At 44.9% G+C, this 27865-nt stretch overlaps 1 protein-coding gene across 9 annotated transcripts in view; it reads left to right on the top strand.

Moving 5' to 3' along the window:
- nlgn3a (neuroligin 3a) overlaps nucleotides 1-27865 on the top strand; it is a gene marked incomplete at its 3' end in the record, with an annotated part of 92666 nt that overhangs the window by 35054 nt on the left and 29747 nt on the right. For 6 of the 9 annotated variants that reach the window (XM_083980079.1, XM_083980078.1, XM_083980077.1 and 3 more), the window contains one exon: nucleotides 17722-17907. In XM_083980079.1, coding sequence (XP_083836205.1) covers nucleotides 17722-17907 — 186 coding nt within the window. Of the gene's footprint in view, nucleotides 1-17721; nucleotides 17956-27865 lie in introns of all 9 variants that reach the window. The other 3 variants (XM_083980085.1, XM_083980082.1, XM_083980083.1) reach the window with 1 other exon arrangement.

The raw sequence follows: 27865 nt of genomic DNA, 5'->3' as shown, positions 1-27865 counted from the left end.
CTTCAGGTGCTGGCTGACATTCTCTCTGTGGAGCTGCCTGTCAAAGCGATGCCTGGCCTCTGGAGCGCCGTCTCTGTCTTTTTGCCTGATATTTTTTCAATAGCACACCCGCTGCACTTGGATGTCCTGCCTCTCTTCTGCAATGTGAGTGCAACACTGAAAATCCACAACCTCACTAGTATACTGTACTTGAGATTGCTCCCCTCGCATTCTGAGGTCTCATCTGTTCCTGTTTTGTTGACACAGATATGAGCCTTGCTGTGTTTTCCCATATCAAACTGTATTAGTTTCTGTCATTGCAAACACGTCATAGCAGGCTAATAAAAGCACTGGAGAAGTGTGCAGCACTCGCAGTCGCTGTGGGAATGGTAGCTGGAGAGTAGCAGCTCTCATCTGTTTTCTTTTTTTCTTTTTTTTTTGGGGGGGGGGACTGTGCGTCCTGCTCCCATATATTGGCTAGGAGCCCATGTGAGTTGTGACCCCATGCCACTTGTCCTTTACACTCACTGGATGCATGCTGGCAAGTTGACCTTTATCATTAACCCTGCTGCGTGCCTGTCATTTGAAGTCTTTATTATTCACACTTCCCTTTGGGTATATTGTATACCGGGGTGCATGGAGGAGGGATGCAGAGCTAGTTAGCACATTTACACTCAATAATTATAGCACTTAACCACTGCTGGGAGAAACCAACATCGAATTTTAGGAGGACTAAAATTTGATTGAAAAAAAGAAGCTTTTTCTACCTAGTTACGGCCATTTTTCAAACCCACAAGAAAAAACATGCTCCCTTTGCTTTACATTAACACTATATACACCCATGTGCTGCTACCAAACAAAATCATCAACAGCACATTTTTCTATTGATTAATCGTATCTCTTTAATATAGTCACAGCTTCTTCCCTGCAACAACATTTGTCCCATTTTTTTTTCACTTTGATGTTTAGAGCTCAGCCAGAGGAGAGGCACACACGGAGACTGAGGCGCTGCTGATATTCTTTGGACACTCATCTTCATCCGCAGCAGCGTTAATCAGCAGCCATTCTAATTAAACTCAGTTTGCACTTGAAATGCTTTAAAACATGTTCAAACACTTCTGAACGGCAACCGTTTGATAGGACACATCGCTGTCTCGGTCCTGTTTGCAGGTGATAAGGGCAACATGTGCGAAAAAGGAGGCGGCGGGGATGGATTTTTTAAAGTGCAGATTGTCATTGCACAATCAGACCAAGTCAATCCACGTCGCACACCTTCCCTATGATGTTATTCATAAATGTTTTTTTACCCCCGATCTCACATCCATTACATCTTTATCATGACTTTTTTCATTATCATCCGGCTCTGCCACTTGCCTCCGCTCAGCCTCATTCTGCTGCGTGCTAAGTCAGCAGTCTCCTACAAAAAGTAATCCACTGTCTTCACTGATGGGCAGGGATATAGCTCTCGTCGTATCAGTGCTGCAGAGGCGGCGGCGGCGGCGGCGGCTGCAGAATGTGTCAAGCAGGCAGTTGACACCCTACCTCTGCTCTGTCACCTATTCAATTTCAACAGAACACAATAACAAAATGAATCCTATCAAATTACCCGATTACATTGTGCCACCAGTGACAGTGTTTTGGTGCAGCCATCACTGAGGCATTTCCATTTGTAAGGGGTGTGAAGTACCAACTTTACACGTGGAGCCAAATGATTAGTTGTGCATCCTGTTTGCATGTGTACTTGTTTGTAGTCCTGTCAAAGCCCTAACAGTCCTACGTACCGCGTTACATAAAAGTTAGCCAGAGGACAAATTACAAAATGCTATCGCCTCGCAGAATTTTCCATCATTAAAAATAGAGCAGAGGAATGCTATTCGAATTACAAATGGGAAAATTGCAAATGCATGTTTTTTTTCCCCCCTCTCTCCTTTACCTTGTCTGAATCAATTGAACAAACCGGCATGATATTTGATGGCCTGTGAGCTCCAATTATTAGAACAATATTATGGCTGGGGTAAGTCAGTGGCACTCCAGTGGAATTCCAATAGTGTTTGGAAGCTATTTGTATTGGTGCTAGTCCTTCAGGGCCTGGAGAAGGGCATACAGCTCAATAACTCAATTCTTAACAATTAGCCCCTGACATGTCCCCCAGAAAACAGATAGAGAGGACTCTAGTGGATAATATTTTCAAAAGTATCGAGATTATTGTTTCAAAGGCCCAAACAGCATCATCAAAGAAGTTGTGGCTCTGCTTTCAACTCATACATACCACCTGATAAGATTAAAGTGGATAAGCCATTCTTCACTCCTCATCCGTTCAGGTGGCTTTTATTTTGTCAGCATCTGCATGGATCTCGGCAAAAGCACCGCCTGCCTCTCTCGCTGTACTTGGGGGGGAAAAAAGTCAGGCTGCTCTCCTGGGTCACTAATTATCAACAGCACACTTGCAACATTTTAAATGGCACGGTGCTTATCACTCTCAATTATACACTTATTAAACTGTAATCGGAGGGGGTGGTGGATCTGGGATCACATCTCATATAGCCGGCCGTGTATGCTTGCTTGCTCCCGTCCCTTCCCCTCCCCTCCCGCCCTCCGAGCACACCTCCTCGGCCGCGGACCCAGCAGAGAGTGACCTTGGACAAGGGCCGACCTTGCTGCATCACCGCAGTCTGATGTTATTAGATTGTCAGGGAAGGAGAAAGCACACGCAGTCCATCTCGCCTTGGTTTGGTCTTCGGTGCACTTTGAAGGGGATGGGGAGAACAAATAGAGCTGTCTGAGGGCGCTGGACTTTGCTGTGTGTGTGTTTGTGTGTTTGATTGACGCAAGCACTTGTGTTTGTGCAGCCACATAAAACATGACTCTCAGACAGACATGGAGGTGGCATTTGGAGTCGTCTGCCCAGGGGAGCGCTCCCATGCCTGAGGGGATCGTACTCACTCAGGCTCTCCTCTGGGTCCTGATGGTCCGTGCGCCGTGGTCTAATTGTAAAGAGGTCGTAGCTTTGTGAAGGAAGTCCCAGAGGCCGACTAGAACAATTAGAAATATGTGTTTCTGGGTCACTGGAGCACAGTTACAAGTCTGGTAATAGTATTCCATTTCCTGACACGGGAGGCAGAGGAAGTGGCTTTTCTCTGGCTTTTGTCTGATTCGTGTTTCTGTGCTGGAAACGCAAAGCCTGCTGCTTTGTTTGAACTGGTTTACACTTGCAACAGTGTCATAGATTTGCGAGCTTTTACTTTATACTGTATATTCTGATCTTGCTCCCCCAAACTCTGTAGTCCTTAAGTCAACAGCAAGCTGTGCTGCAAACACAGCAGTGACAATACTGATGCGTGCACGGTTACCCAGCTACAAGCAAGCAAGGCCTAATGTAAACATGACCATCATTTCACATATGCACTGAACAGCATGTGCCAATGTACGTTATATATCCATGAAAATAGAGCCCTGGATTTCATAAATATTTAATGAAATCAAAAATACAAGGCCAGCAGACGGCTATAGATGAGCCTAGCGCTTTCATTGGGAGTAAATTGCCACAGGCGTCATACCTCTCTGAGGTGATGTATCTGGTGCTTAATATAGCAGTAAACAAGTTAACAATGCTTGACAGGGATTAAAAAGGATATAGATTCCTGAGTGGCAGGAACTCAATGACACAGATCACATTAGTTGAACTGTTAAAAGTGTCAGACCCCGGATGCTGAATGCAGATTTTCAGAGTTTCATGTCACCTCTGTAGGTGACTCACGCCAGAACCATATAATCCTTTGACTTGAAATGTCAAGATCACCCGGACTGGATTTACGAGTTTTTCACCCGACAGCAACAATATATATGGAGAGTGATTCACCTTTACATTTTTCTTCATGAAATATGAAAGGGCAGAAGCAGAATGACTGGAGCTGCGCCTGTGATCAGTGGATCCAGCTGTTATGTATGAGTGAGAGTATAGGACGGTATGAATTATCATAAGTGGTATAAGGGCTGCATCAAAACAGATTATCTCCTGACTCAATAATTTTACAGTGTTGTATCACACCAGTCTGAGATGATCATCGACCCCCATCATTTTAAACGGGAATTGTGTATCAATTATCTCCCCAGCTCGAGCAGGCGGGGTTCTGAGTACAGCTCGGTATGATTTCATACCCCAGTCCTGGCATCTAAATGCATGTGGCTCCTAAGGTAACATTTTTCATGCAGGATTATAGAATGCTGACTATATGCGCTGCATACCACTTGCTGCATTTGCATTTTAATGTAAATCTCCTTTACATTTACAAACAATACAACTGTGGTCAAAACTGTGGTGAAATTGATTATTAATGGTAATACCAGAAACTGGGTTTGAGTAGATAGTTCAAGGGAAAGGGGGGGGGGGACGTGAAGCTTTTAGGATCAAGGAAAGCCTTGCCTTTTTAAGAAAGAAAGCTAACACATTTTTCTGTGCAAACAAGTCAGGGTGTAGTGCCATTTGCTGGTGGCACCACTGCTCTAATGCCCATTTCCCCCCATGTTGTAAAAGGCTAAATTAGCCTCCTCTGGAGCCAATTTAGCTGAATTAAGCAGCTTAGAAAGGTCATACTTACATTTCATTTGAACTTAATAGACATTGCAGTAAGAGTGCTTTTCTGTATTTGCCTTAATCACCGGCAGAGACTTTCAAATTTGATATGACCAAATATTCTGTCATTATTCCTGATCCCTCATCAGTGAGAAGCTTTACAGGTGGCCAGGGCAAAAACCTCAGGTATTGAATGTCTTTATGGCATTTTCCCAAATTGGGCCTCCAATCCGCTGTATGTTTGGCCACTGAGCCATCTCGTTAAGTTAAATAATGAATGAATTGCACGGGTAATTATGAAAACTGCTCACAAGCGGGACTAATGCTTGTGCTGGTTTAATTAGAGCAGGAGCCTGCCACTCAAGACTGTTCCCTATGCCAATCGGCAGGACAGGATGGTATATTCTCAGACTGGGGAGGGGGGCTCATTTCAGGGGCTCAGTGTGGTACAAATCTGCCACTGTTGCACGGGCTGTTACAGGTAGTGAGCCTGCGCGATTTTCAGCCACATGTGGGGACGTTACCAACGATGACGAGCCACAGCACACAGCACGGTCCAGTTAAACTCGGCTAGAGACAGGAAGAGCAGTTAACCACCTGTTTCCCGACGAGGGAGCCATTCCGCCGTAGTTAACGTATCAAAGGCAAGAGGAAAGTATTGTCATCAGCATATGTCTTGATAGCACAACTGAGAGCATTAACTGACATTGGAGAGCATTATCCATAGCACAGCCATTTAGTGGACACTCAAGTGAAGGAATAGATGTGGGGTGGTGGTTGGACTGGGGGATGATTCAATGAACACAATTGGCTTTATTTCTGCTCTGCACCTGCTAGCTGTTTGCTGCTGATGCTATCACGGAGCCAGAGGGGCTGCTGGGGCATTGACTGAAACAAGATGTCCTGCTAATAAGATTCAGAATCCTTTCTTCCATTAGAACACATCTGTTTCCCTACCATTATTGGCATTGTTGTTGGGTCAGTAATCCACCCTTGTAACCTCTAGGCAACATGACTGCAAAGGACTCAGAGTTAGCAACAAAGTGTGTCAGGCCCGGCGATGGCGAGACAGGAGAGGCAATGATGCCCGTTTTGTCGAGGCCAGGCTGAGGAGAGGTGACACCGGCCTTGACTGGCCAGAACCACCACAGAGCAATCTGTATAATGAGTGGTTTCCCCCTCTGACTGAGAGACGAGTTGTCATTTCATTCATACGTCGTAGCTCGATACATCCTTCCTAGCTCTAGTCAGCCCTCTCCAGCCCGAGGGGAGAAGAGACAGTGACAGCGGGGATGACATAAACACAGAGAGAGATGAAGAGTTCACCGGGGGAAACGGGAACAATATACCCTGTATGTTGAATGAAATGAATTATCACACTGATTCAGTTTCTTTGATTGCAAATTACAGACTGGCTACGTTTAACTAAAATACAAGAATATATGGTGTTTGAATTCATGCATTAAGTTTCTTTTTTTCTTCTTTTTCTAAAAAAATGCTAATATGACTCCCTTGGCTCATTTGGCAGAAATTGGTTACATTCATTTACGTCCTTGGTGTAGAGCAAATGTCTGAGCTCATGTTGTTGTTTACATTGTCTCTTTTGAAAAGAACGAGTGCGTGCCCACAGGCTTATGCAGCGTGCAGCCGCGGTTCAAACATATGAACTCATAAACGTCTGCTATCAAATAAGGCAAAAGAAACTCAATTAGGGGGAGAGATCTGGTGGGGATTGCAACAAATTAGGTGACTGACAAGCCCAGTAATCTGGAGCATATAGCATTTCTTTTCCTTTTTCTTTTTTTTTTTTAATCTAATAACACTCAGAGATGTCCTTGGAAAAATGGAGTATGTGGTGATGCAGCTGATAGAGAGGACAGGAGAGCTTCTGGGGCGGGAGGGGTCACGTTCGAGTACAGTGACAATTTCTTCCGACAACGTCCCGTCATACTTTTTGCTTTAGTCAGCACACTCTTTAAAGCAGGGATGTCGTATTTAATCAAATTACCTGCGAGAGCTGCTCCTTCTTTTATTAATTTATTGAGGGCAAAGGGGAGGGGGGGAGAGGAGGGGGGGGGGGGATCGGGGTAGGTGAGGGGGAGCACGGATGAGCTCCTTTGGGATGAGTGTGTTTGTGCTCTCTGAAACGTGAACCAGAGAGGGCTGAGCTAACAGGAGCTGACAGCGGCAACCGCCCTAGTGCTCGGCTGTGAGAGGACCAGTCGGCTTTTTCGCTCCAGCCTCGTTAGGGAAACAGTGAGAAGAGTCATCTGAGGCTCAGAGACAGGAGTGTGGCTCTGGTGTTGCTGCTGTTCAAAGAAAAAGTGGATCAGGTTTGACTGTGGATGTCAAGAGTTTGAGGCTGAGAAGCTGTTATGTTAAGCGATGGCAATCTTATCCCATCACGTCTCCCTGTAATATAGAAAGATGCTGAATTAGCACTCTAGATGAACCATATATGATTTATTTGTAATTTAATCATATACTGTAGCTGTAAGGTTACAGCTAATCTAATGTAATTGTCCATCGAAGCGGATTTTGTCAATGAAGATAAAGGCAGCCGGTTAACAAAAAGGCGGCGATGGCATAGGCAGTGAAATGAGTCAGACTGGATGCTGTTCAGGCAGGAGAGCAACACCACCTCTTTCACCCTCGCTCTGTGCTCTGGCCTTCGGGCTCTCAGGTGTACAGTGTGCCTGGCCAGCCTATAGGGTGCATGGAACAAAGCCATGGTGACATTTTATCTGACGGTTGCTCCTGTGGGGCCTGAGCCATGCTGCCGAACTGTCAGGCAGATTTTAACGCAATGAGGAGGGGGTGGGGGGGCAAACAAACAGAGGCCTGGCACAAACTCCCATCGTCGAGCAGCGCAGACGAGCGCAGAGAGACATCCCTGGGGATCGCAGGAGGCCGAGATGAAACAGAAAGCGAGATCTAACCTTTTTGTTGTTGCTGGAACCTAGTTCCTTAGTGCTGCTAGATTAAAAGGAGGAACAGCGAGGCAAAATGAAAAAAAAAAGAAACACTTCAGCTGTTTGAACGTGAAGACCCTCACTGGAAACAGGACTTCAATATCAATTGAAAGGGAGGAAAATAAAGCAAATATTGCCATGCTTTGTAGGACATCGGTACAAGTGTCTTTTGTATAGTGCATGGCCTTTGTGTTACATGCTACAATACATGACAGGCACACTCCCTCTATTGTAGAAGTGTTATGGTAATCATACGCACTATTTCAAAAGCTTTTCATCCATTTTTCATTTCCGACTGTTCTCGGGGTGAGAGAACAGGCATGTTTCATCAACAAAGGAATACAGTATGTGAAGCCAAGCAAGCACCAAGCACCCTCACAAGGTAGAAGGTAATACATTCTGCATATGTAGAAACCAAGTGGTTTCACTTTCTATGAGACTAAAAGATATTCAACTGCCAATATCGACATATTAAATATCTTCTGTGTTGGTTAGTATTGTCAACAAACCACACAACCGCACATTCGCATTCCCATGTGACCCGCGTTGATTGCTTTTCTCATTTTAGGTGGCACTATAGCGATAGATCTGCTTTTGATTATGTAGTGAATAAAATGTGCTGTTGATCACACTTCGCAGAGTGGTTACTGCATTGACACACAATTGTCTCACACACACACACAGCAGCTGCAATTGTGGTCTTTAAAACTCTTCAATGTGCTTTGATGTTTCTCCAGTGTTAGATTTTAATGTGATAAATGCAGATGTGGAGGTGTCTAATTAAACATGTGGCACAATGAACCCCCCCCCACCCCTCCTCTCCTCTCCCCAATTGCTGCTCTCTATAGGGTTGGTATTAACCTCCTGCTTCTTTCACGGGCAGATGAAGAGATACCCACCACTGATGTTAAGCTGGAACTGGAGCTGGAGTCCCAGGGGCCTCTGATCAAATCCCCCAACTTAGCGCTCCACTGTGCACTGCGCAGCCCAGTTCAGCCTCACTTGGCCCAGCCTGCCCCAGCTTATACTAAAGTGATCCGCTTGCACCATCCTGCCAGTATGAAGAAGTGGAGGATCGCAGCGGAGGGAGACAGAGATCAGGTGGACAAGAAAGAGGAAAAGAAGCAGAAAGCGAGAAGGTGCAGAATGAGTACGCTGGTGATTGAGAGGCACTTTAGTGTGGATAGCCTGGAGGAAAGTCCATAGGATAGTCAAGTCCCCCGGTGTCAAAGTTCATGCACGAGAGACAGGAGTTTCCAACAAGGCTCGCTGCATCCAGTTAGCAGCAACAGACCTTTGAAAACAGGGCTTAACACTTCCTTTATAGGTGACAGACGCTTTAAAATCAGCCCTGGCTCCATTAGTTAGTGGGTGTCAGGCTTTTAAGAACAAGGCTATAAACAACTAGTGAGGACCTTTAATACCTGAACTCAGTTTGTCAGAACTGCTGCTCACTGTGATGGCTGCTACAGATCTTGCAGCTTTTTCCACATCAGAGAGTAAATGCATGCTATTACCATTGGCCCAAGCAACTGCTCGCATTGCCACAGTTCCGGCACTTCATTAAATTGATATTGTGGGAAAACACGCGGGCAGTGCCCAGTCTTTAGTTCGTAAACACACCCAGACTCTCTGCCAGTTAGTGTGTTGGCCATAGACCTAGTCAGTGCGCTTGGCCGATAATATGAATGGTAATGAGTGACTGGCTGCTGGGATTGAAAGCAAAAGTGCTGTCATAATTGAGTTAGATTAATTAAAGGAGCTCCACTGTATTCTTACAGATCAGTGCATCTTGTTAGAGGGCCGTGTTATGGGTTGGGGGGCAGGAGGGGTGTGTGTTTGTGGCCAGAGTGTATGTGTTTGTGCCTGTGTAACCTGCAGATTGTGGGTTAGGTGGGTTGTTGTGTGAGGAACTAATTGAAATGAGAGGCGATGTGCGAGTCTCAGCCAACATGGCCGGTCCATTTGTCAGAGTGACATCACTGCACTCACACCCCATCCATCTCCGCCCGGCGCCACAGAACCATGCTCCTCCTGGTGATTAATATCCATACCTCCCTCGCCGCACTGCATACACCCCCACACACCCCCCCTCTGTCCCCTCCACCCCCTCTGAGCTCTTCCTGCTCCACACACCCACAAACAAACAAATACGCACACACTCTGTTGGAAGCCCTCCTCTTCACTTATGCACACAGTGGCTGCGCACTCACCCACACTCAGTGCCATGGCACTCCCATTTACTCTCACACACACCCACACACACACACACACACACAGCCAGAGCCCAGAGCCAAAGCGGTTCCACACATATACTTCCTTATTGTTCCAAACACAATCTGTCCTTGCTCTTTGGTGGGTTTAGATTTGACTGACTCTAATTGATTCACCTAGTTCAAATCTTTTTAACTCATATTTTTAGGTCTGAAGAGAAAACAGACCTAAAACAGGAACCATCTTTGTTTGACTTATTGAGACTCAGACTGCTGTCATTTGTCAGAACTTTGCCAAGAATTTGGTGGTTCTTTTTAGCTTCCTAAATTTATGAAATCATTTTTGAAACAGTGATTAAATTCTGCTCTATCACTGTTATGTCTTTGAAAAGCAGAACAAGGATGGTGCTGTCAAAATGAACGAGACACAGTATCACCAGACTTATCCATAACTCTTTCCGAGTGCTTATTATGGTCTTCCATATTGGAAACACTGGACAGGTGCACTGATGCATGCGTAACCAGCGATGTAGATAAAAGCGGAGCCGAAAAACAGACTCAGAAAGCGTGATTCCTAACAAATCCTTGCTTCTTGTTAATGTGGAGCCAGTTCCAAATCAGAACACAACCCCACTGGCAGCAGCACTACTTCTTGTAGCCAGAAATATTACACCCTTCCAAAGACAAATAAAACATCACTTATACAGTACACACCACAGTGCTAAACCTCCAGAAAACAGATGTTCATTTGAATTGCTGCTGTTGATTTACAGCCTAAGTTGGCAGGGTTTTTTTTTTCTTTCTGTTTTTACAAATGAGCAAATATGAGAAGACAGGATCTACAGTATCATGAATACAATCTGGAGAACAGGCTGTCTGAGATTATTTCACAAGTTCTTATGAGGAAGGGTCAACCAAAACTCAGCTAATTATGGCCAGCTATCAGAGCTCCTCCAACCTGAGGAGGAGAGGAGTTGGGCTTTGAAGATCCTCTAAATGATGACCTTTCTCTTCTGCTCTGCTCCACTGATGTGCTTTGATAAGCTGGGCTCTGATCTCGTCCGTGGTATCACAGCGCATCATTGAACACTGCCCCGTCCTCCCAGAGCTGGGCGGAGCTAATCTTTCTCACCACGCCCTCAAATTACATCACCCGGGCTTGATGTCATGTTTCACACCATGCCTTTGAACTTACGCAGCCACAGGCCAAAGAGCGAGATAGAGCACCACACGCAGTGTTGTTTTACTTGAACAAAGGAAAGTGGATTTACAGTAAGAACATGTTTTTTGCCCTTTTTTTAAATATGAGATTTATGTAAAGGCAAATTATTGCTCATGAAATTTCTCCCTACGATGCATGTTCTTCCAAGTGGAACCAAAGTGCTGCTTAACCTCGCTGTTGTGACTCTCCAGCAGCAGTCTCTCCCTCTGCCTCTGTGGGAGCACGCAGGCTCGCCTCCGCACCAGCTGTGAGATGCAAAGCTTCCCTTAATGTAAAAGCATTTCGCTGTCTTTGAGAACCCACTGTCTGTGCTATTCAACGATGCTGAAAGATACGGAGAAGAGAGAAGGTGATAGGTAGCGGTTATAAAAAGATGGAGGCATATACGGAGAGAGAGAAAGGGAGAAACAGACAGTGAGAGCACAGGAAGACAAGAAACATGACAGGGAGAAGGAGCACAAGGGAGAGGATGGCGAAGGGAGGGTGGCAGAGAGTGGGAGAGAGGGAGCAGCAAAGGGGAGCAACACAGCCGACAGCCGCTGGAGCCGATGTGTGATTGATTGAGTGGCATTCAGATGCCAGGGGTCATACATATGCAAACTGCTCATTTGTAGTTGCTGCCAGGGCTGCTGTTAACCAGAGCTCTTGAATAGTGTCGCCTGACCACCAGGACACATCTCACAATCAGATTAAGGCAGGCCCGAAGTCACATGCAGGACGACCAGCAGCTGCCACGTGCACCAGCAGCTCTGACTTACAGTGTCTGCTTTTCATCCCCGTCTGCTGTAACAGGCTCTTGTCTGTCTGTAACAGATCTGGGTTTTAGGTTCTCAGATATGTGTCAGATGAGCTTTGGTGTTTGTGCAGTGCAGATTTTCCCTCGTGACATTTTGTTGTGCGTGTATGTTTTTTTTTTGTTGTTGAGTGCTTTGTTGCACACAAACCACATTTTCCATTTGAGTGGCTCAGTGTGTACATAGCAGTGCAGTATACACAATGCTCTGTCTTCAGCATCGTGCTCCACACTCTTCAACCACCTTTCAGCCCCACAATATAGCAGCAGCAGCAGCAGCAGCATTGCTTCGTGTTGCACACTCTGCGTCTATCTGTGTCATGACAGACGCCGAGTGTCTGGAACGAATATTCGGGCCAGACCGTTTAGGTTTCTGTTCATCATCGGTTCACATTTTCAGTGCAGACCCACAGTTTAGTGAGTGTTTTATTATTCAGTTTGAAGTCGCCCAGTGTCGAGGGGCAGGCTCCTGAAACATCAGATGATATTGTTGCCATTGAAGGCGATCACATATTTGCTTCAATTATTGATTTGTGATGAGGCCAGCAGGAGTCGGGGGCTCATACATAAATTCCCTTTTACCATTTGATTCTGCAATCATGATGGGTTCTGCAGTCATGATATATTCATTCATATGAAACCAGCAATTTAGAAGGATTACAATGAAAAAGTTCTTTATTTATATTATCCCCTCCACCGGAAACAAGGATGCAGTGCTGGGTAAATGGCTTTCAGTGTTCAGGCTGCCATAAAGAGGCTTTCTTGTGCTTGCCTGCACTTCTCTCCTTCTCTTTCTCATTGGCTTTCTCTCTCCTTGTTTCTCTATCTCTGTCGCCCTCCTGCTCCCAGATCAGACTGAGTTCCAGCCACGCTATTGGGCAGTGAGCTGTTAAGAGTAGCTGTACACTGATCCAAGTGGCAATCACCTTCATTCAAGCCCACGCCTCCCCCTCCAGCCCATCACCCTTTTTTTTTTTACTCTTGTCAGTGGGCTGATCAATTCTCACCATCCAGCCCCTCAGAAAAAGGAAGAAAAAAAAAAAAAGAGAAAATGATAAATCTTGTGGGAATGACTCCCTGTGTGCAGGATGGACCGCTGGGTATGTCCCTTGCTCATCGTGAGCCCGACACACAGGCCCTTTATGTGGCTGTGCGGAGGGTGGCCCCCTTTCCTCTGCTTCTCATCCACACCCCAGAGGCTCCCATTCAGCCCCGGCCTGGCTGGGGGGGAAGTTGGAGCTCTTTTGTAGTGGGGGATTCTTAGGGGAGGCTGTCAAGGCTGCAACTGTGTGGGCCTTTATTTCCCGAGAGAAGAGAAGGGGGGAGAAAAGATAGAGGGAGAGGGCAAGAGGGAGTCGGGGGAGAGTACCAAAGGAGAGTTTGGACACAGACTGCCTTGTTAACCGGCAGCCCCAAAGAGGGAAGAGGATGAGAGCGAGAGAAAGAAACAGGGAAAGGGCGAAGCAAAAGCAAGAATGAATCCAACAGAAAACTGAAAAACTTTCCCTCTGTTACGTCACCGCTGTTATTCCCATCCTCCGTCTCCTCCTCCTCCTCCTCCTCCTTCTCCCTATCCATTCCCTCCATCTGTCCATGTGTAAGCTCACTCTTCAGCTCAATAACAAGCTTTTGCCCTCCCCCTCACCCTTTCCTCGCCCCCTTCTCACTCCTTGCCATTACTTTACACACATTCCATTATCTGGGAGACCAGGCTAAGAGAGATGTCTGGGGTCGGAACGATCATTATCATCACCTCTTTCCGCTACACTCTGAGTTATAGCCCACCGTATAGGAAACAGACATTTAAATCATAATCAATAGGGAAATATCAATGCTGAGAGGCATGTCTAAAGGAAATCACTGCCGGCGCTCAGGAGGAAGCAGAGATGCTGAGTTTACGCTGAGATAGCGGCGTGTGCTTATTGACAAAATATGATCAAGCCACAAAATGCATTATGTGGCATCACGCTCAGCGGTGGCTTTTTGGGATAAATAAACCCACTCTCGCTGATATTCAGGTGCTGCAATGATCGCAGCTGCTGTGTGGCAGTGTGTGGAAATGGAGAGGTGCTAGATTTGAGTGGTGATCTCCTGGTCTCTGAACATCAATGTCTGCCGCTCACGCAGCGCTTCCGGCACAGTGGCTGGAGCTCAAACACAGCAGAGAGGGGGCTCTGTCATTCTGTATACATTAACTGATCCTCTGATCATGCTAAGGCGACAAAGGCGACTAAGTTCCTCGCAGGGGGAGCTGCACTACACACACACACAACGTTTCGTCCGGCAAGGACGATGCAAGGTGACAGGTGCGACCTGACCCAGCTGCACCCAGACCACGGTCACCGCTGCCACTCCGACTGAGATCAGGACTGAATCTCGGACTCTGTGCTGCCACAAGGAGAAAATACCAGCTCTTCATACGGCAGAAGTGCACCACATCACTGTCAGGGAAGAACCGCTCTGAGACACGATACAAAAACACATCATGTAATCAGTCAGGACAAATTACAGCTCTAACATGCGAGAGAAAGAGCACAGAATCACTGTTATTAACTCATACAGTGTGTTTGCAGTGAACAAGAGGAGCTCTTGCTAATTTCATGTCTAATCCATCTGACGTGTGATACTGTAGGTTATACTGTATATCCCATATGGAAATCTTTGTATATGAAATATTTGTTTCAACCATATGAGATTTTATTGGTTAACATGACAAGGCATCCTTACATAACCACTTCCCTAAACAGAGCTTATGAAATACATTTTGAATTTAGTGTGTATAAGAGAAATTCGGTTGATAAAAATTCCTTCTCTGCAGTGTGGAGTCCTTTATCCGAACAGATCATTTTCTACTCAACTACTTAAGCCTGTCAAACAAAAGGGCGTTTTTTTTGTATGTGTCACCATATGTGATATTTGTATTCAGCCAGTAGAAAGACAGATCAGGCTTTGCCTCAGTTATTAGAACTAAATTAAAATATATCCCACATTTAAGCTATGGTTTGTTACAGAACTCACAGCAGGAAGGATTAATAATGTCACAGAAAATAAATGACTTCAAATTAATTTGTATGCACTTAACTTTCAAAGTAGAAGATCAACTTGAGTTATTTACTATTTAATGATTATTTTATGTTTGTTGAATTAACTTGATTGGGACACGGTAACTGTGTTTGTGCCAAAGTTAATTGGTCAGATCATTTAAAAGAGAATTTGCATATTGATTTGAGTTCAGGCAGCAAACAAAGATGGATATTATGTGATTACCGTTGAGAATGAAAAACGTATTGTAAAGCAGCACCTGCTTTAGATTAAGAAGCCGTTGGATGTCAGGTTGAGTTGTGCAGTCAAGCACGTAACCAGCCTGACCAAGTGTTTCATACACACAGAGCTGCAGCCCAGAATCCCAAGGTCCTGTGTAGGTGTGAGCTGTGAACGCTGCGCATCACGGTTCATGTGCAGCCAGAGCCCACGCAGTGCCGATCAGACGGGGATCATCTGCTAGATCTGCAAATCTATAACCCAATCCCTGGTGAGAAGAGAGCATTTTAGGCAACGCAAACCTGAGATGAAGTTTGTGTCAACTAATCAGAGTGTGTCTTGGGCAAATGTGTATATTTTTCTATATGTTTTAAGCCCCGAGGTGATTTACAGGTAATAGGCATAAAGAAATATCCATAAAAGAGATAAACACCTTCAGAGCACATGCATAGGGACAGACAGACTGCCATAAATATAAATAGAGAAATAACTATGCATAAAAAACAATTATTTGGCTATCTTAATTGCTTTCCAAAGAAAATACTTTCTGTCACCTTTCCAATTAAAACATAACCAGCAGCTATATTAGATGTATTTTTAAATGGTGCCTGCAGCATGTCTTGTCTGAGAGATTGGATTCCACGTCTACATTTTAATGACCAGTTTCATTTATAGATGCAGAGGAATCAACGCGGCTAAACAAAAAGTCACAACAGAGTAGAGCACTGAGCGGTGTTTTATTCAGCCGGCTGCGGATCCAACTCTAATGATTTACATTTTGTCATTAAGTAATGCCTCATATTACAGTGCCAAATGGATAATGTTTACTATATCTTTTCAATTAGGCTAACAGTTGCACAGAACCCTTTTTACATGTCAGTCTCCTGACATTTCTTAAACCATCTGACATACACTTGGTGAAGTGTGAACCATTTCGCAAATGAGGGTTATTCTGGGAGAGTCACGTCTCCTCTCTCCCCACAGCACCGGGGCGAGAGTTGTAAAAGCTGTTGTCCTTTAGTTATGAGGGAACGCGAGGAGCAGCCGCAAGAGAAAAAGAAAAAGCTCTTCAATTGGAGTGCTCCTTTCTCCTCTCTGCCTGTCTCTGCCTCTGTTCCTCTGCCTGTCTCTTTCACTCTCCCTCTCTCTCTCTCTGCATGTGCCCTGCTGCTCTGTCATCCTCAGGGATGCGTCTGAAGGAGACCATCTGTTGATCCATTTGTCTCCTGCTTTGCTTCCTGTGCCACCGCCTCTCTCCTATCGATGATCAGGCCTGGCCTTTCCCCTGCCCACCCTCTTTGTTGCTGCCAACAGACACTCGGGGCGAAGCGGGTGTGCTGTGGGGGGTTGGGCAGGAGGTTGCGCCCTCTATAGTCTCTGATTCACACAAATATGAGAAGAAGAAAAAAAAAACACAAAACAAGCATTGGCAGGCATGCGTCCTCGTACATACAGCACAGTACATACAGTACATACCCATAAACAGCTAATGAGCTTGGAGCAGCTGCTTTCTAATCTGTGTTTTCTAAAGCGAGGATCAATGTTCTGACCTGAGTCAAAAAAAACACATGGATTTGATCTTCTTCTTTTTTTTGTAATGCTGATATCAAAACCATTCCCTTCTCCCCCTTAGGACTTAAACACAGAGAGCTCATCATTATACGGAGGCATAGACCATGAAATAGATGTTAGAAACAATGCTGAAGGACCATCACTGGAGGCTCGGGAACACTCACCACCAACACATTTATTGCCTGTGAAGTGTTTGCCGATATCGCCACTAGAGAGAGAGGGGGTCTTGGTTTCCACGCATGTCTCCGAGCTGTCACCTCGTATGCATGTTCAGGGGTTTGATGGACACTGAATCCACCGTGGGGACTTCAGGGATTGCTTGCCTTTGATCTTCTCCCGCGACTCTCGATTACCCATCATTCAGCAGGGCTTAGGCCCTGGAGAGCAGCTGGGAGAGGGTGGTGTGTTAACATGAGCTCTGATGTACCCAAGAGAGACTCACTGTCCAACTCAGGCATCATATAGCAGATTACACAGACACGGAAGAAAATGTGCCCGGATAGTGCCTGTTGTGAATGTTTATAGTGAAAGTATGTGGCTCTACAGAGTGTGTGTGTGAGTGTGTGAGAGTGTGTGAGGGAGAGAGAGAGTCCAGACACTGTCAGAGGAAGATGGTAACTCTGATAGGAAATGTAATGAGGTCGCAGTCCATATGGAGGTGTTTGCAGCATCAAACATGATTGTAAATCTTGTTATCACGTCTTTTTTCCCTCTCCCTGCGTCCGCTGAGTTTTCATAGATTCGTATGGTTTTCATCAGGGCTGCTCAATATATCTGATGATAGATGTGCACCCGTGGAGACGTACCATTGATTTCCCATAAGGTGCAAATGACATGTGGTCACGCACGCTCCTATTTTACAACAGCCGTGTCGTCTAATAAGTCATGATTTCACCGCTGCTGTCACCTGATGTGACAGTTCTTCGGACACAATCGAGGAGGGGTTAGCCATTGCGGCTAACCTTTAGTATTGCAGGTGCACATGGAAAATAACAAGCTGTGTGTATAGCTATAGTTGCATGTGCAAATTGCATATTGCCTCATTGTCTCATTCAGAATGTAGAACAATGTTATTTTGTTTGATTTAGCTTTCTCTGTGTGAGTTTGTAATCTCTTAATCTTGATTTATGTTGCAGGCTTCCTCAGTACGGGTGACCAGGCTGCTAAAGGGAACTACGGGCTCCTGGACCAGATCCAGGCTTTGAGGTGGATCAGCGAGAACATCGGCTTCTTCGGCGGGGACTCCAACCGCATCACTGTGTTTGGTTCTGGCATCGGCGCTTCCTGCGTCAGCCTGCTCACCCTCTCCCACCACTCTGAAGGTAGAGCACGGCAGGGAGGAGCAGGGCGGGCGAGGGAGTGGGGGATGGGTAATACAGCTGTGGAGCTCATGCCTGCCGGTGTGTAGGCTGCTTGATATTAGAAACTGGCAGTGCAGGTCACAAGTTATTGGGTAATGTATTCTACTGTACTGTGCAGCATGGCAAATGTTTTAAGAGGCAGGTGTTTGCATTTAAATTACTGTGACGTTCAATCCCACGGGGGGGGAATTGAAACTCCACGGCACGTTTCAGCCCACATGTGGGTTTTGACGTACCTCTGCTGGTTTTCTGGTATCATGTGTGTCAGAAATAGACGTGTAGGTATACTGCGTCTTTGTAAGCAAGATAAAACAAAGGACAGGGTGTACCATGGGGGACCCTTTTAGTGACAGCCAAAGTGATGCTAAATGACACATCCAGACACACTCGTCTCTTTGTAAGCAATGTTGTTTATCTGCTGGCTTCCTTAATTCCACCTCATGATGATTTACTGCCCATGTTGGCCACATCTCCCATACTAAACGCAGCATGAGTGCTTAAGTTGGACATGTGATAAACATCCTTCATACTCATGCTCCTCTAATGCATCATTGAATTAAGATTGAGCCCGACCGGCGACCGCCTATACTTAAGTTCTTGCAGGAAGTGCTTTGGCTGATGTGAATGAACTGTTGTGCTCAGAGCTGCGGTCGTGAATGTGCAACTGCTCCCCGCAGAGCCAAACGGACACCACGTAATCCTTACCCTGGAATTACTGTACTCATTCACTCTATCCGTTTAAAGCCTGGCTGTTTTCTTGTGTGTAACTGATTGTGCGCGCACGCCGGTCTTGTCAGGACACTGAGGTGTTTGCCGTATATGCCGCATTTATGTTTTTACCACATTGTCTATGCGGTGGTAATATTCCAAATGAGAAATCTTTACATTCAGCCACGCTCACATAGGCTGCTTGTCGAGCATGTTAACAAGCCACAACCGTGGTGCTTTAGACACACATGGTTGGAAATGCAACACAGGGCTTTTACTGCACATTACGTGGAAGTGAACTGCATTAAAGAGATCAGTGTTGCGTTAGAGGGAAGATTGGTGTTAGGCAGCACTGTGGTCAAGGAACTATTAAGTGGCACCGCCGCAAACAAACTAACACACACCAACACAAACATGAAATTGTTTTTTTCTTGTCACTAGGTAGAATAAAAATCTTTGCTCAGGGTTTTCTGAGTCACAAACCACACGTACGTTTGAAAGAGGTCATTTGAGCTGCTCTTCTCTCTCTTACAGTGCCAGGGATTTGTGATTTTTTTTTGCGTTCTCCAATTTGCATTAAAGTGTTACTAATTGCCTTGATTTCCTCCGATGAATGATGACTGCTTTTCGATTGAATTTTTACTATAAATGCCTTTTTTATTCATACTCCATAATGCTACGCTCCATGTAGCATGTTATTATACTGCCAGTGAAACCATCTCCTCTGCCTTCCAGTAAATTGGATATTACCAGGTCTGTTTTTTCCCCTGAATGGAAATGTATGCCCCACTGATGGGATGAAAAAAAGAGCCAGTGAAACTTGAGGGATCCTAGGAAATTGAAACAGGAAGCCTTCTATCACGCCAGGATTCTTGCTGTGAATGTTACCAATGGCAATCAGATTTCACACAGTCTCTCTCGGTGCACAGATTGTTGTAATTATATAAAGTTTAGGACTGGAGTGGGCTGCAGGATGTGACAGGAAATTCAAGTGAAGAAATGTCTTTTTGCACCTGTTTCACAAACCACTGCTGTAATCTGCTCCTCCTCTCCTATAGTCTTACCCATTGAAGTGAAAACACGTAGGATGCTCTTGTTGCCAGGACAACGCAGTAAACAAGGAAGGAATCAAAGTGTCTGGATCCGCGCAGCGTTGAAAATTGAAGTAAAAATCTATAATCAAATGAATTATACACTGTGGCATGAGCACACCTGGTTTCAGGTCGCCTCTGGTAATGGATTTGTGTAATGATTTTCTATCCGTGTTAGCAGACTGTTGCATCTGAGGAAAAGCACCTAATATTGAGTTTCCTACTTTGCACTCCGAACGGAAATCAAGTCAGGAAAGAAAATTGTAAACAATCCATGATGGCTCCTCCCTCCTAGCCGGATTTGACTTTTTATTACGACTCGCTCACAAATGAAAATTCATACTCTCTCCCTAGAAATAGAGGGAGCTGTGGCACATTGAATGTGTGAGTTCCGGAGTAGAGAAAGGCGGGATATTATAACATGGGATGGAAATCACATTTCTGCTTGCGTGCACTCACACACAAACATTTCCCTTCACCTGCTGCTCAGACGCAGGAAAAGCGAGGCCCAGGTAAGAAAAAAAAAGAGAGAGAGAGTAAATCAGAGATGACACACTGTTCTGGAGCTCCCTGGTGTGTCGGTGTATTTAATGACAGTATTCCCACTCTTACTGTACACAGTCTGTCATCACTGCCTACAGTGCATAGACTCTCCATCTAACAGGGGCTCCTTTTATGCCTGTTGGTGGCAGAGTGACAACTTACTTCAGATGCTCCATGCTCCTCCTGAAGCCTATTTAATAAGCTGGATCCTCCTATATCATCCGAGCCCTCCGGCCTCTCTCTTTGATTGCTTGCTCCTCTGGCCTGGCCTTGGTCGCGTCTTCATGTGGGCGTGCCGAGGGCTCCAGTCACAGGGTACATCCATCACGTAGCCCTCTCCCTTCTGGCCTGCGTGGAGGCTGGCCTGGACGTCCTCTCGTGAGGGCTGGATTTTTTAGACCCCGATCCTTGCCCTGCCTCCTCCATCTAATCTCCTCCTCGCTGCACCCATCTGTCTCCCTGCCTTCACGGACAGTAAAAGCATGCGAGAGACACATGCTTTCTCTCCATGTGCCAGTGTGCGTCTCTCTCTTCCTCCTTCCCTCTCTCTGGGTTTCTGCTCCCAAGTCTGCAGCATGTGTGGTGCGTGCCTATTAATAAGATGGCTGCCTCGTCTGCAATGTAGCAAGCAATCTAGCTGCACATCTGAGACTTTGGAAGCAGAATGGTCATTAAAAGCACAGTCTCTCTCGGCAGGAGAGTGTTTTTGACCAGCTTATTAAATGTAGCTCAACAGTTGTGTTCCCACAGAGGGAAATCTCTGTCCCCATCTTTTTTTTCTCCAGCTTCAAACAGAAAACGGCTGAAGAAGTTCAGAAGCAAGGACATTAGCCAGTCCTGCGTATTATCTATCTGGCATCGCACAGACATTAATTGAACGTGCAGATTTGGCTTTTTCGCTATCTCCTAATAATCATTATTATTTAAAAAGTGAGATGATTTCTCTCTGCATGTGAACAGAATACCAAGTACCAATGACTCATGTGTATTCATATATACATCCTTCTCACTGCATGCACATAAGAGAGTCCAAACTTACAGTATATCTATGCACGATCTGTCTGCATAGGCGTGTATTTCCCAGCTGCCCATGTATGTGCACACAAGAGTGTCTATCCACAAAGCACACATGAGGGAAGAGCTGGCTGTAGAGGCGCTGAAGGTCATTTGGTTTCTTTTTTTTCCTCTCTTCCTGTAAGCAATCAGGATAAAAGCTCTGCTTCTGAGGAAGTGCTCCGCTTTTAATGGAACGTCTTGGACATTAAAGACAGCTAGTGTGGAGGATCCCTCATGCCAATGTCAGCTTTCATTTTTATTAAGACTTCTGGGTTATTGAGGACCATAAATGTGCATGTTAAATGCTTGGGTTTTATTATGGTGGTGCAATGAGAACCAAGGCTTTTTAATGCAAGACACCACCTTGCAAACAGTGAAACCCCTTGAACCATGAGTATTAAGAGGGCAGTGTGGCAGGTACTCTGTTTTCAGCAGAGGGTAACACGTTTTTGAATCAATTTAGTGTGAAGGATAGCATAGGTGGTAATTAAGTGAAGGAAAGCATCGTGGGATGTGTAGAAATAGAGGATCAAAGAAATTGAAAAAATCAAATGGCGTGGCAGGACATCTTTCTCAAATCAAATCTGAAATATTAACTTTATTGATGGCTGCTCTTTCTGACGAGAATTTATGATTTATGTAGTCCTGGAAAGGATGTGACTCGGAAGTCATAGGAATTGATGTATTACTGTACAATTTCCTTCAGCTGATTGCTTGAGAAACTAGGGCTTGAACAGAGCGACTTAAGTGTGATGTAATGATTACACCAAGACACAAGCTGCCATGTCCTTTATGATCAAGTATGTACAGTGGGTGAATCATCTGAAGGCAAAGGGCGGCTGGCAAATAACGGTAACTCAAAGGACACACACATCTTAGTGAATGTGGCCTGATTTTTATTACTGTATATTATAGCCTAGAAACGCGGATGTGTGCTTTTGGAGGATTAGTAGATTAAAATTAGTTGATGAAAGTTTAATTCAATGAATATGTGGGGTCTTACATTTTAAAACTTAATGTTTGAGTCTTTACTTTATATGATATATACTGTTTCAGTCATGGGATCCACCCTGTACTGTAATGCTCATCACAGTTATGGTGTTTCAGTTAAAACGCCTTTTTAATCCCACCACCACATACGGGGGACACAAGACCTCCTCCTGTGTTGTGTTATTTCATATAAAATGATGAGGTGACAAGTAAGTAGCATATCAAATTAAATGATAGTTTTAGGCAGAAAATTGACAAATCCTGTTGCTTTTTTGTCATCTCATAATATCAGTTGCTTCATTAGTCCTAAATTTGATTCACTATCTGGCTGTGGTTCCACATTTGTGTGAAAACACCAGACCAGCAGTATTCAGATGCAGCCAGGTTTGACAGAGCTCGGTCAGGAGGTGAGAGTTGTGCTTCAAAGGAGAATTATATTTAGTACCTGTATTTAATTTGGACCTTTATTCATTTATTTATACTTTCATTTTGTCATAACTGATATTCTACAGTAGTTCCATACTAGACTCTGTATGTATATATATAGATATTACTTTGTATAAACATACATTCAAAGCAATGCTGTATAGTGTTGAGCTGACACAATTAACTGAAATCAATTAAACTAAATTAATTATAATTTGATTATCAGTCAACCTTTTAAGCAGTTTAAGCAAAGATGTCAAAAGTTGCTGATTCCTCATAAACAAATATTTCCTGCTTTTCCTCCACTGCTGTTCTTCTATAATGATAATAATATATTTGGATTTGGGGCGGCTGATCAGATAATACAAGTAAACTGAATATGCAAACTTGGTCTTTATGGAAATTGTGTGGGTATTTTTTTCCCTATATTCTCTTGTATTTGATGGACAGGTTAATTGGAGATAATGACTAGGTGTAGCCCTAAACATGTGTCAGACTTGCTTTCTACACTGCGTTAATAGAGAGGTGAATTATTCTTAATCTTTTCAAAAAATGTATTGGAAATGCATTAGGATTAATGACATTCAGAGTGACTCCACCTGCACGACTTCACCTACAACAGGGGCAGGTGAGGGAGCAGACCTCCTTGTAAGGTCTTGTCCGGGAGCCTCTGCTGACTTCACTGCACAATCTGTGCAAATGACTGCTGTGCTGTTTGTGGCATGTATTTAACTTGTGGGTCTATAGAAGGTGGAAATAAGACTGACAACAACGTTTATTGGGCCTCAAATCAATCTGCCTCTGTCAATCATGCTGATACAGTGTGGGATTCAAAGCCAGCATTGCCATGAGCACCTAACCTCTGCTCTGACAATCATTTAGCGTACATGCAGGCTTGTGGCTGTCCTCAGAGGGAACAACAACACAAACTCTGTTGTAGCGTTGCTGCTGGGAATTGTGAGGATGTGTTACACTTAAGAAGTTGTGCACTTCATCGCTGTATCTGGAAATATCAACACATAATCTAAGGCTACTTCAAATGTAGCTCCAAATTACCCTGTGTAGCAAAATGGAGAAAGAGGCCAACAGGCCACACAGATGAAGAGTGTTGCACTACATCACTGCTTTAGTTGTAATGTTACATCTGGCTGTGACCTTTGAAAATAGCATGTGTGGGTTTCCTCTCTGAAATGAGACCCATGGGAGGCTTTCCTTATGGAATGGCCTACAGGCCCCGCACACCCCCACTCCATAATGTCCCCGTACGGAGCTCTCATCATACAGATGTGGAGGTGTGATCCATGTGTCAACTTCATTTCTGTAGGCTCAGGCATCCTGGAGCAGGCATCCATCGCCACTGGAGTCTCAGCATTAAATAAAGGCACCTTGCAAGAGCTGGAATGTGAATTGGAGTCACTGGGAAAGATAGCTGCATAACCACATCCCTGGGATGTTATTCATACGCGATGCAGCTGCCATTGTTGTGCAAATGCTTTGTGCTTGAGAAAAACCAGGGACAATTGTCGAAGTTGAATAGACCCCATTTCTGAGGTGTCAAAGGCATTCAGCTGCTCGACACTGTAAAGTTACCTGGGTGTTTGGGGCAATAGAGTGGCTCCATCTCAAGGTTTGATTTGGCTGTTTGCTGAAGGGTGTCTGTGCATCTCAGGGTGTGAAAAAGGCCTATGTGAGATGAGAGAATGGGGACACGCCTTGTCAGGTGCCGTATTCTTCCACCTCGATTGACAACAGCGATAATTAAACCAGGGGGATGCCATCTCTGCAGAGCAAGAATGCTTGTATTTATTTACGCTGACTATTCAGCTTTGTTGTCTGCCATATATTGTGGTCGTCATTGTGTGGAAAAAGCAAAGTGATTTTAACAAGTGCCCTATGTGGTATTTTTCCATCACTTTGAATGGCAGTGTCTTGGCCTCGTAGAGCAGAGGAATTAAAAAAAAAACAAAGATAGAGGATTACATACCAAATAAAAAAGGTATTACTCTCTTTTGAACTTGAAAGAAATTGGAAAGCGGCTAATTCAGTCAGCAAATAGGTTTTTTTTCTCTCTCTTGACTTCTCTGTGTCGCAAAGAGAAAATGAAGCGAAAGTTGGATTGAGCTAAAGAGAAAAAAAAAGGGCAGCCCTGGAGTAATTTGAGGTGGGAGGGCGTTATTAGGATAAAGATGACTCCACTGAGGTCAAATAGTCGGTCTGAGGTAACACTCTTGAAAATAATATCCAGCTGGGCTGTCCATCAGAGAGAAAGCAGCTTTACCTATCGCTAGCCAGAAGAGAGCGGAGGAATGAAGAATTGACAAATGGCCCAAAAACGGTAAAGGCAGTTCATTCACGTAGTCCAGCCATCAGTCTGTCTCTCCTTGCTGCAGGTAGTTGAGCCTATAAAGCATGGAGTTATAGGTGTTAAAGAGCCGAGCAGCAGGTCAGAGAAAGAAGCAGGGGATAATTGAGTACTTTAGTAAATCCATGCCTCCATCAACTGAGGTAATAGCTCAGTGCATTGCATATGCCTGTAGCCCCAGATCCACAACTGTACCAGTGGGCTCTGGCAGCTTGAGCGACATGTGGCACACACGGGCTGTCTCAGCAATATTCTCCAAGACAATACAATGAGACCCATCTGGTGATGTATCGCTGAGATTGCTTTTGGAATCTAATCGTGGCTGATGAACGAGGTGTCTACAGAATATGTCATCTGTTGATGACCTGCAATCCCCGGTGAAGACGCTGGCAAGTCATTAGTTCAGGTAGATGCCATCTATGAATCACTCTTGATAAATCATTGTCAAGGGCGCATTCATACACCTCATAATGGACAGTGACAGTCAGTCATGGTGGAGGGGGGACGGTGGCTGCAGCTCCTGGCTGTGCCCGGTCATTCTTTGATCCTGTTAGGCTTTAGATCAATTAAACCAATAGCTGCATCATATTGCTGCCAGACTGTCTCGTCTGTTTCCTCTCTTGATTGGTGTAATGACTTGATAGAAGTTCTTGTCTGTCCGTCTGTCTGTCTGTCTGTCTGTCCGTCCACCTGTCTGTCTCTGTCAATTTCCCCTTCACGCTTGCCTCACCTCCACCGCCTTAATCTCTGAGGCATTTTCTTCAGCTCCTTTTCCCTGTTCCTCATAGCAGTTTCTTTCTTTTTCCAGTACCCATCCCTCCCCCATGTCTCTCTTTCGTCTTCTCACCATGTCTCCCTCTCTGCCTCACTCTTTCTTTCTCTGGCACCAGTGTAAAGCATCCATTATAGAGCGATGCATGGGTGTCTGTGTGAGTGGGAGAGAGGGACTTGGCACTCCTCCTGCCCCACCTGCAGAGGAAGCACTGACAGCTGAGCACTGGGGGCTCATCTCTCCCCCTCCTTCTCCGCCCATCTCCACTGACCTCCCTCCTCCTCTCACACCTTCTCCATCGCTCCCTCCCTCTCACTCTCTCACCCTCGCTTTATTCCCTCTTGTTCCACACATATATTGGCCCAATTTCTGCCACCGCCTCACTAGTTTCCCTTACGCTATTTTCACATTTCATTATGTCCATCCATCCTTTCCCTTGCACTGTTTGTTTTCCATTCTTGTCCTCACTGCACATTTTTATTTCTTTCATTTTTCTTGGTCTTCTAGCCATGACTGTGTAAGTGTTTATTCATTAGCCATTCCACACCAGGCAGCACGGCTGGCTAGATGGTGAAGCGTGTGTTGTTAAATAGATTGTTGTTTCCGTGTTTGTCTGCCAGATGAACAACTACAGTGTAATTAGCTGAACTTTGGCCTTTGGTGATGACCACGAGCACTGTGCTTGTTGTTGCTGACAGCTCACCTCTGCGGCTAGCTAGGTCAGTCCTTTAGTGCCAGTGCATCTGTTTATCTCCACTGAGAGAAAAACACTCAGTGCCTCTGCATGAATAACAGACGGATACAGCGGAGCCGCTACGAAGCCGCGCTATGCTTGAGAGCACCGGCTCATTCCTCCACAATTTCACAGGTTTGCATAACATGTGATTTATAAACATATTCTGCAGCGGGAAGGGAACATTACCAGGTGTTTCGAACTGTTTCGGCTTTTTTTCCCCTTTTTTTAACTTCTAAGTTATTTTTGAAATAGGAAATGGACGACTTTGTGCTCAGTTAATTTTGGTATAACTGCTTCGTCTGCATGGAGAGGAAAAAGACTTGTTTACTGCATGATTATAGGCATCCAGGAATATATCATTCTGTTTACATAGAGCTGGCTTGCCACAGTCTGTGCTTACAGACGAAAATGATTCGGAGGGAAATTTATTTTTTCAATGCGTGATAAGAAGTGTTGTGTAGGAAAAACATCAGTCCAATTACTTTGCTGTAGGACTAAGCTAGTGTTATGCTTGGTGAGAGAGAGCCTATAACAATGTGATACAGAGAATGGACTTTGTGTATGCCATCTGGATCCCTATCAGTAACACAATGCACTCTGAGTGTACAATTTAACTATCCAGCCTATGTGTGTCTGTATATGCGCTTGTGCATGTTTGATTTACATATGTGCAGATGCAGTCACAAGCTGTAGCCTGCCTACCAAGACGTTCAGTTGCAGGCAGTGCAAATGCATTAGCCTTAGCTGTGAAATTTGCATCGTCTGAGCACAATGAAATCCCCAATGAGAGGAACTTCAGCAAACATGCTGACAAGCCGAAACCTCTACTATAAAGGGGCAACATTGTGCAACCTGACAAAAAGACTAAATCTTTAGCTCTCGGGCCTGCAAGGCTGTAATAGATTTTTAGCTTAGAGAGGTAACATAAGCTATAGATCCTTTTCAGTGGTAAAAGAGAGTGACTCCCCAAATCGAATGTAACTGCTAGAGAACAATACTGTCAATGAGCTATTTCACAACTTGAGGACAATTTCTTTCTCTTGCATACTTCAACTACCAGTGTTGATATTTGGATAACATCTGCGCTGAGACTTGCTGCAACCTGTTGCTGCAGACTGACAGACAAAACTGCAGCGTGACTTGGACCTGAATAGAAAACAGCGTCTGGTTGTTCTAATCACAGATTCAAGGCTTCTGCATGCTTCTAACAAAGTAGCTTGTACAACATGTCATCC

This window comes from Trachurus trachurus, assembly GCF_905171665.1.
Source record: "Trachurus trachurus genome assembly, chromosome: 10".
NCBI lineage: Eukaryota > Metazoa > Chordata > Actinopteri > Carangiformes > Carangidae > Trachurus > Trachurus trachurus.
Note: the sequence above shows the minus strand (reverse complement) of the source record. Positions and strands in the feature narration are given on the sequence as shown.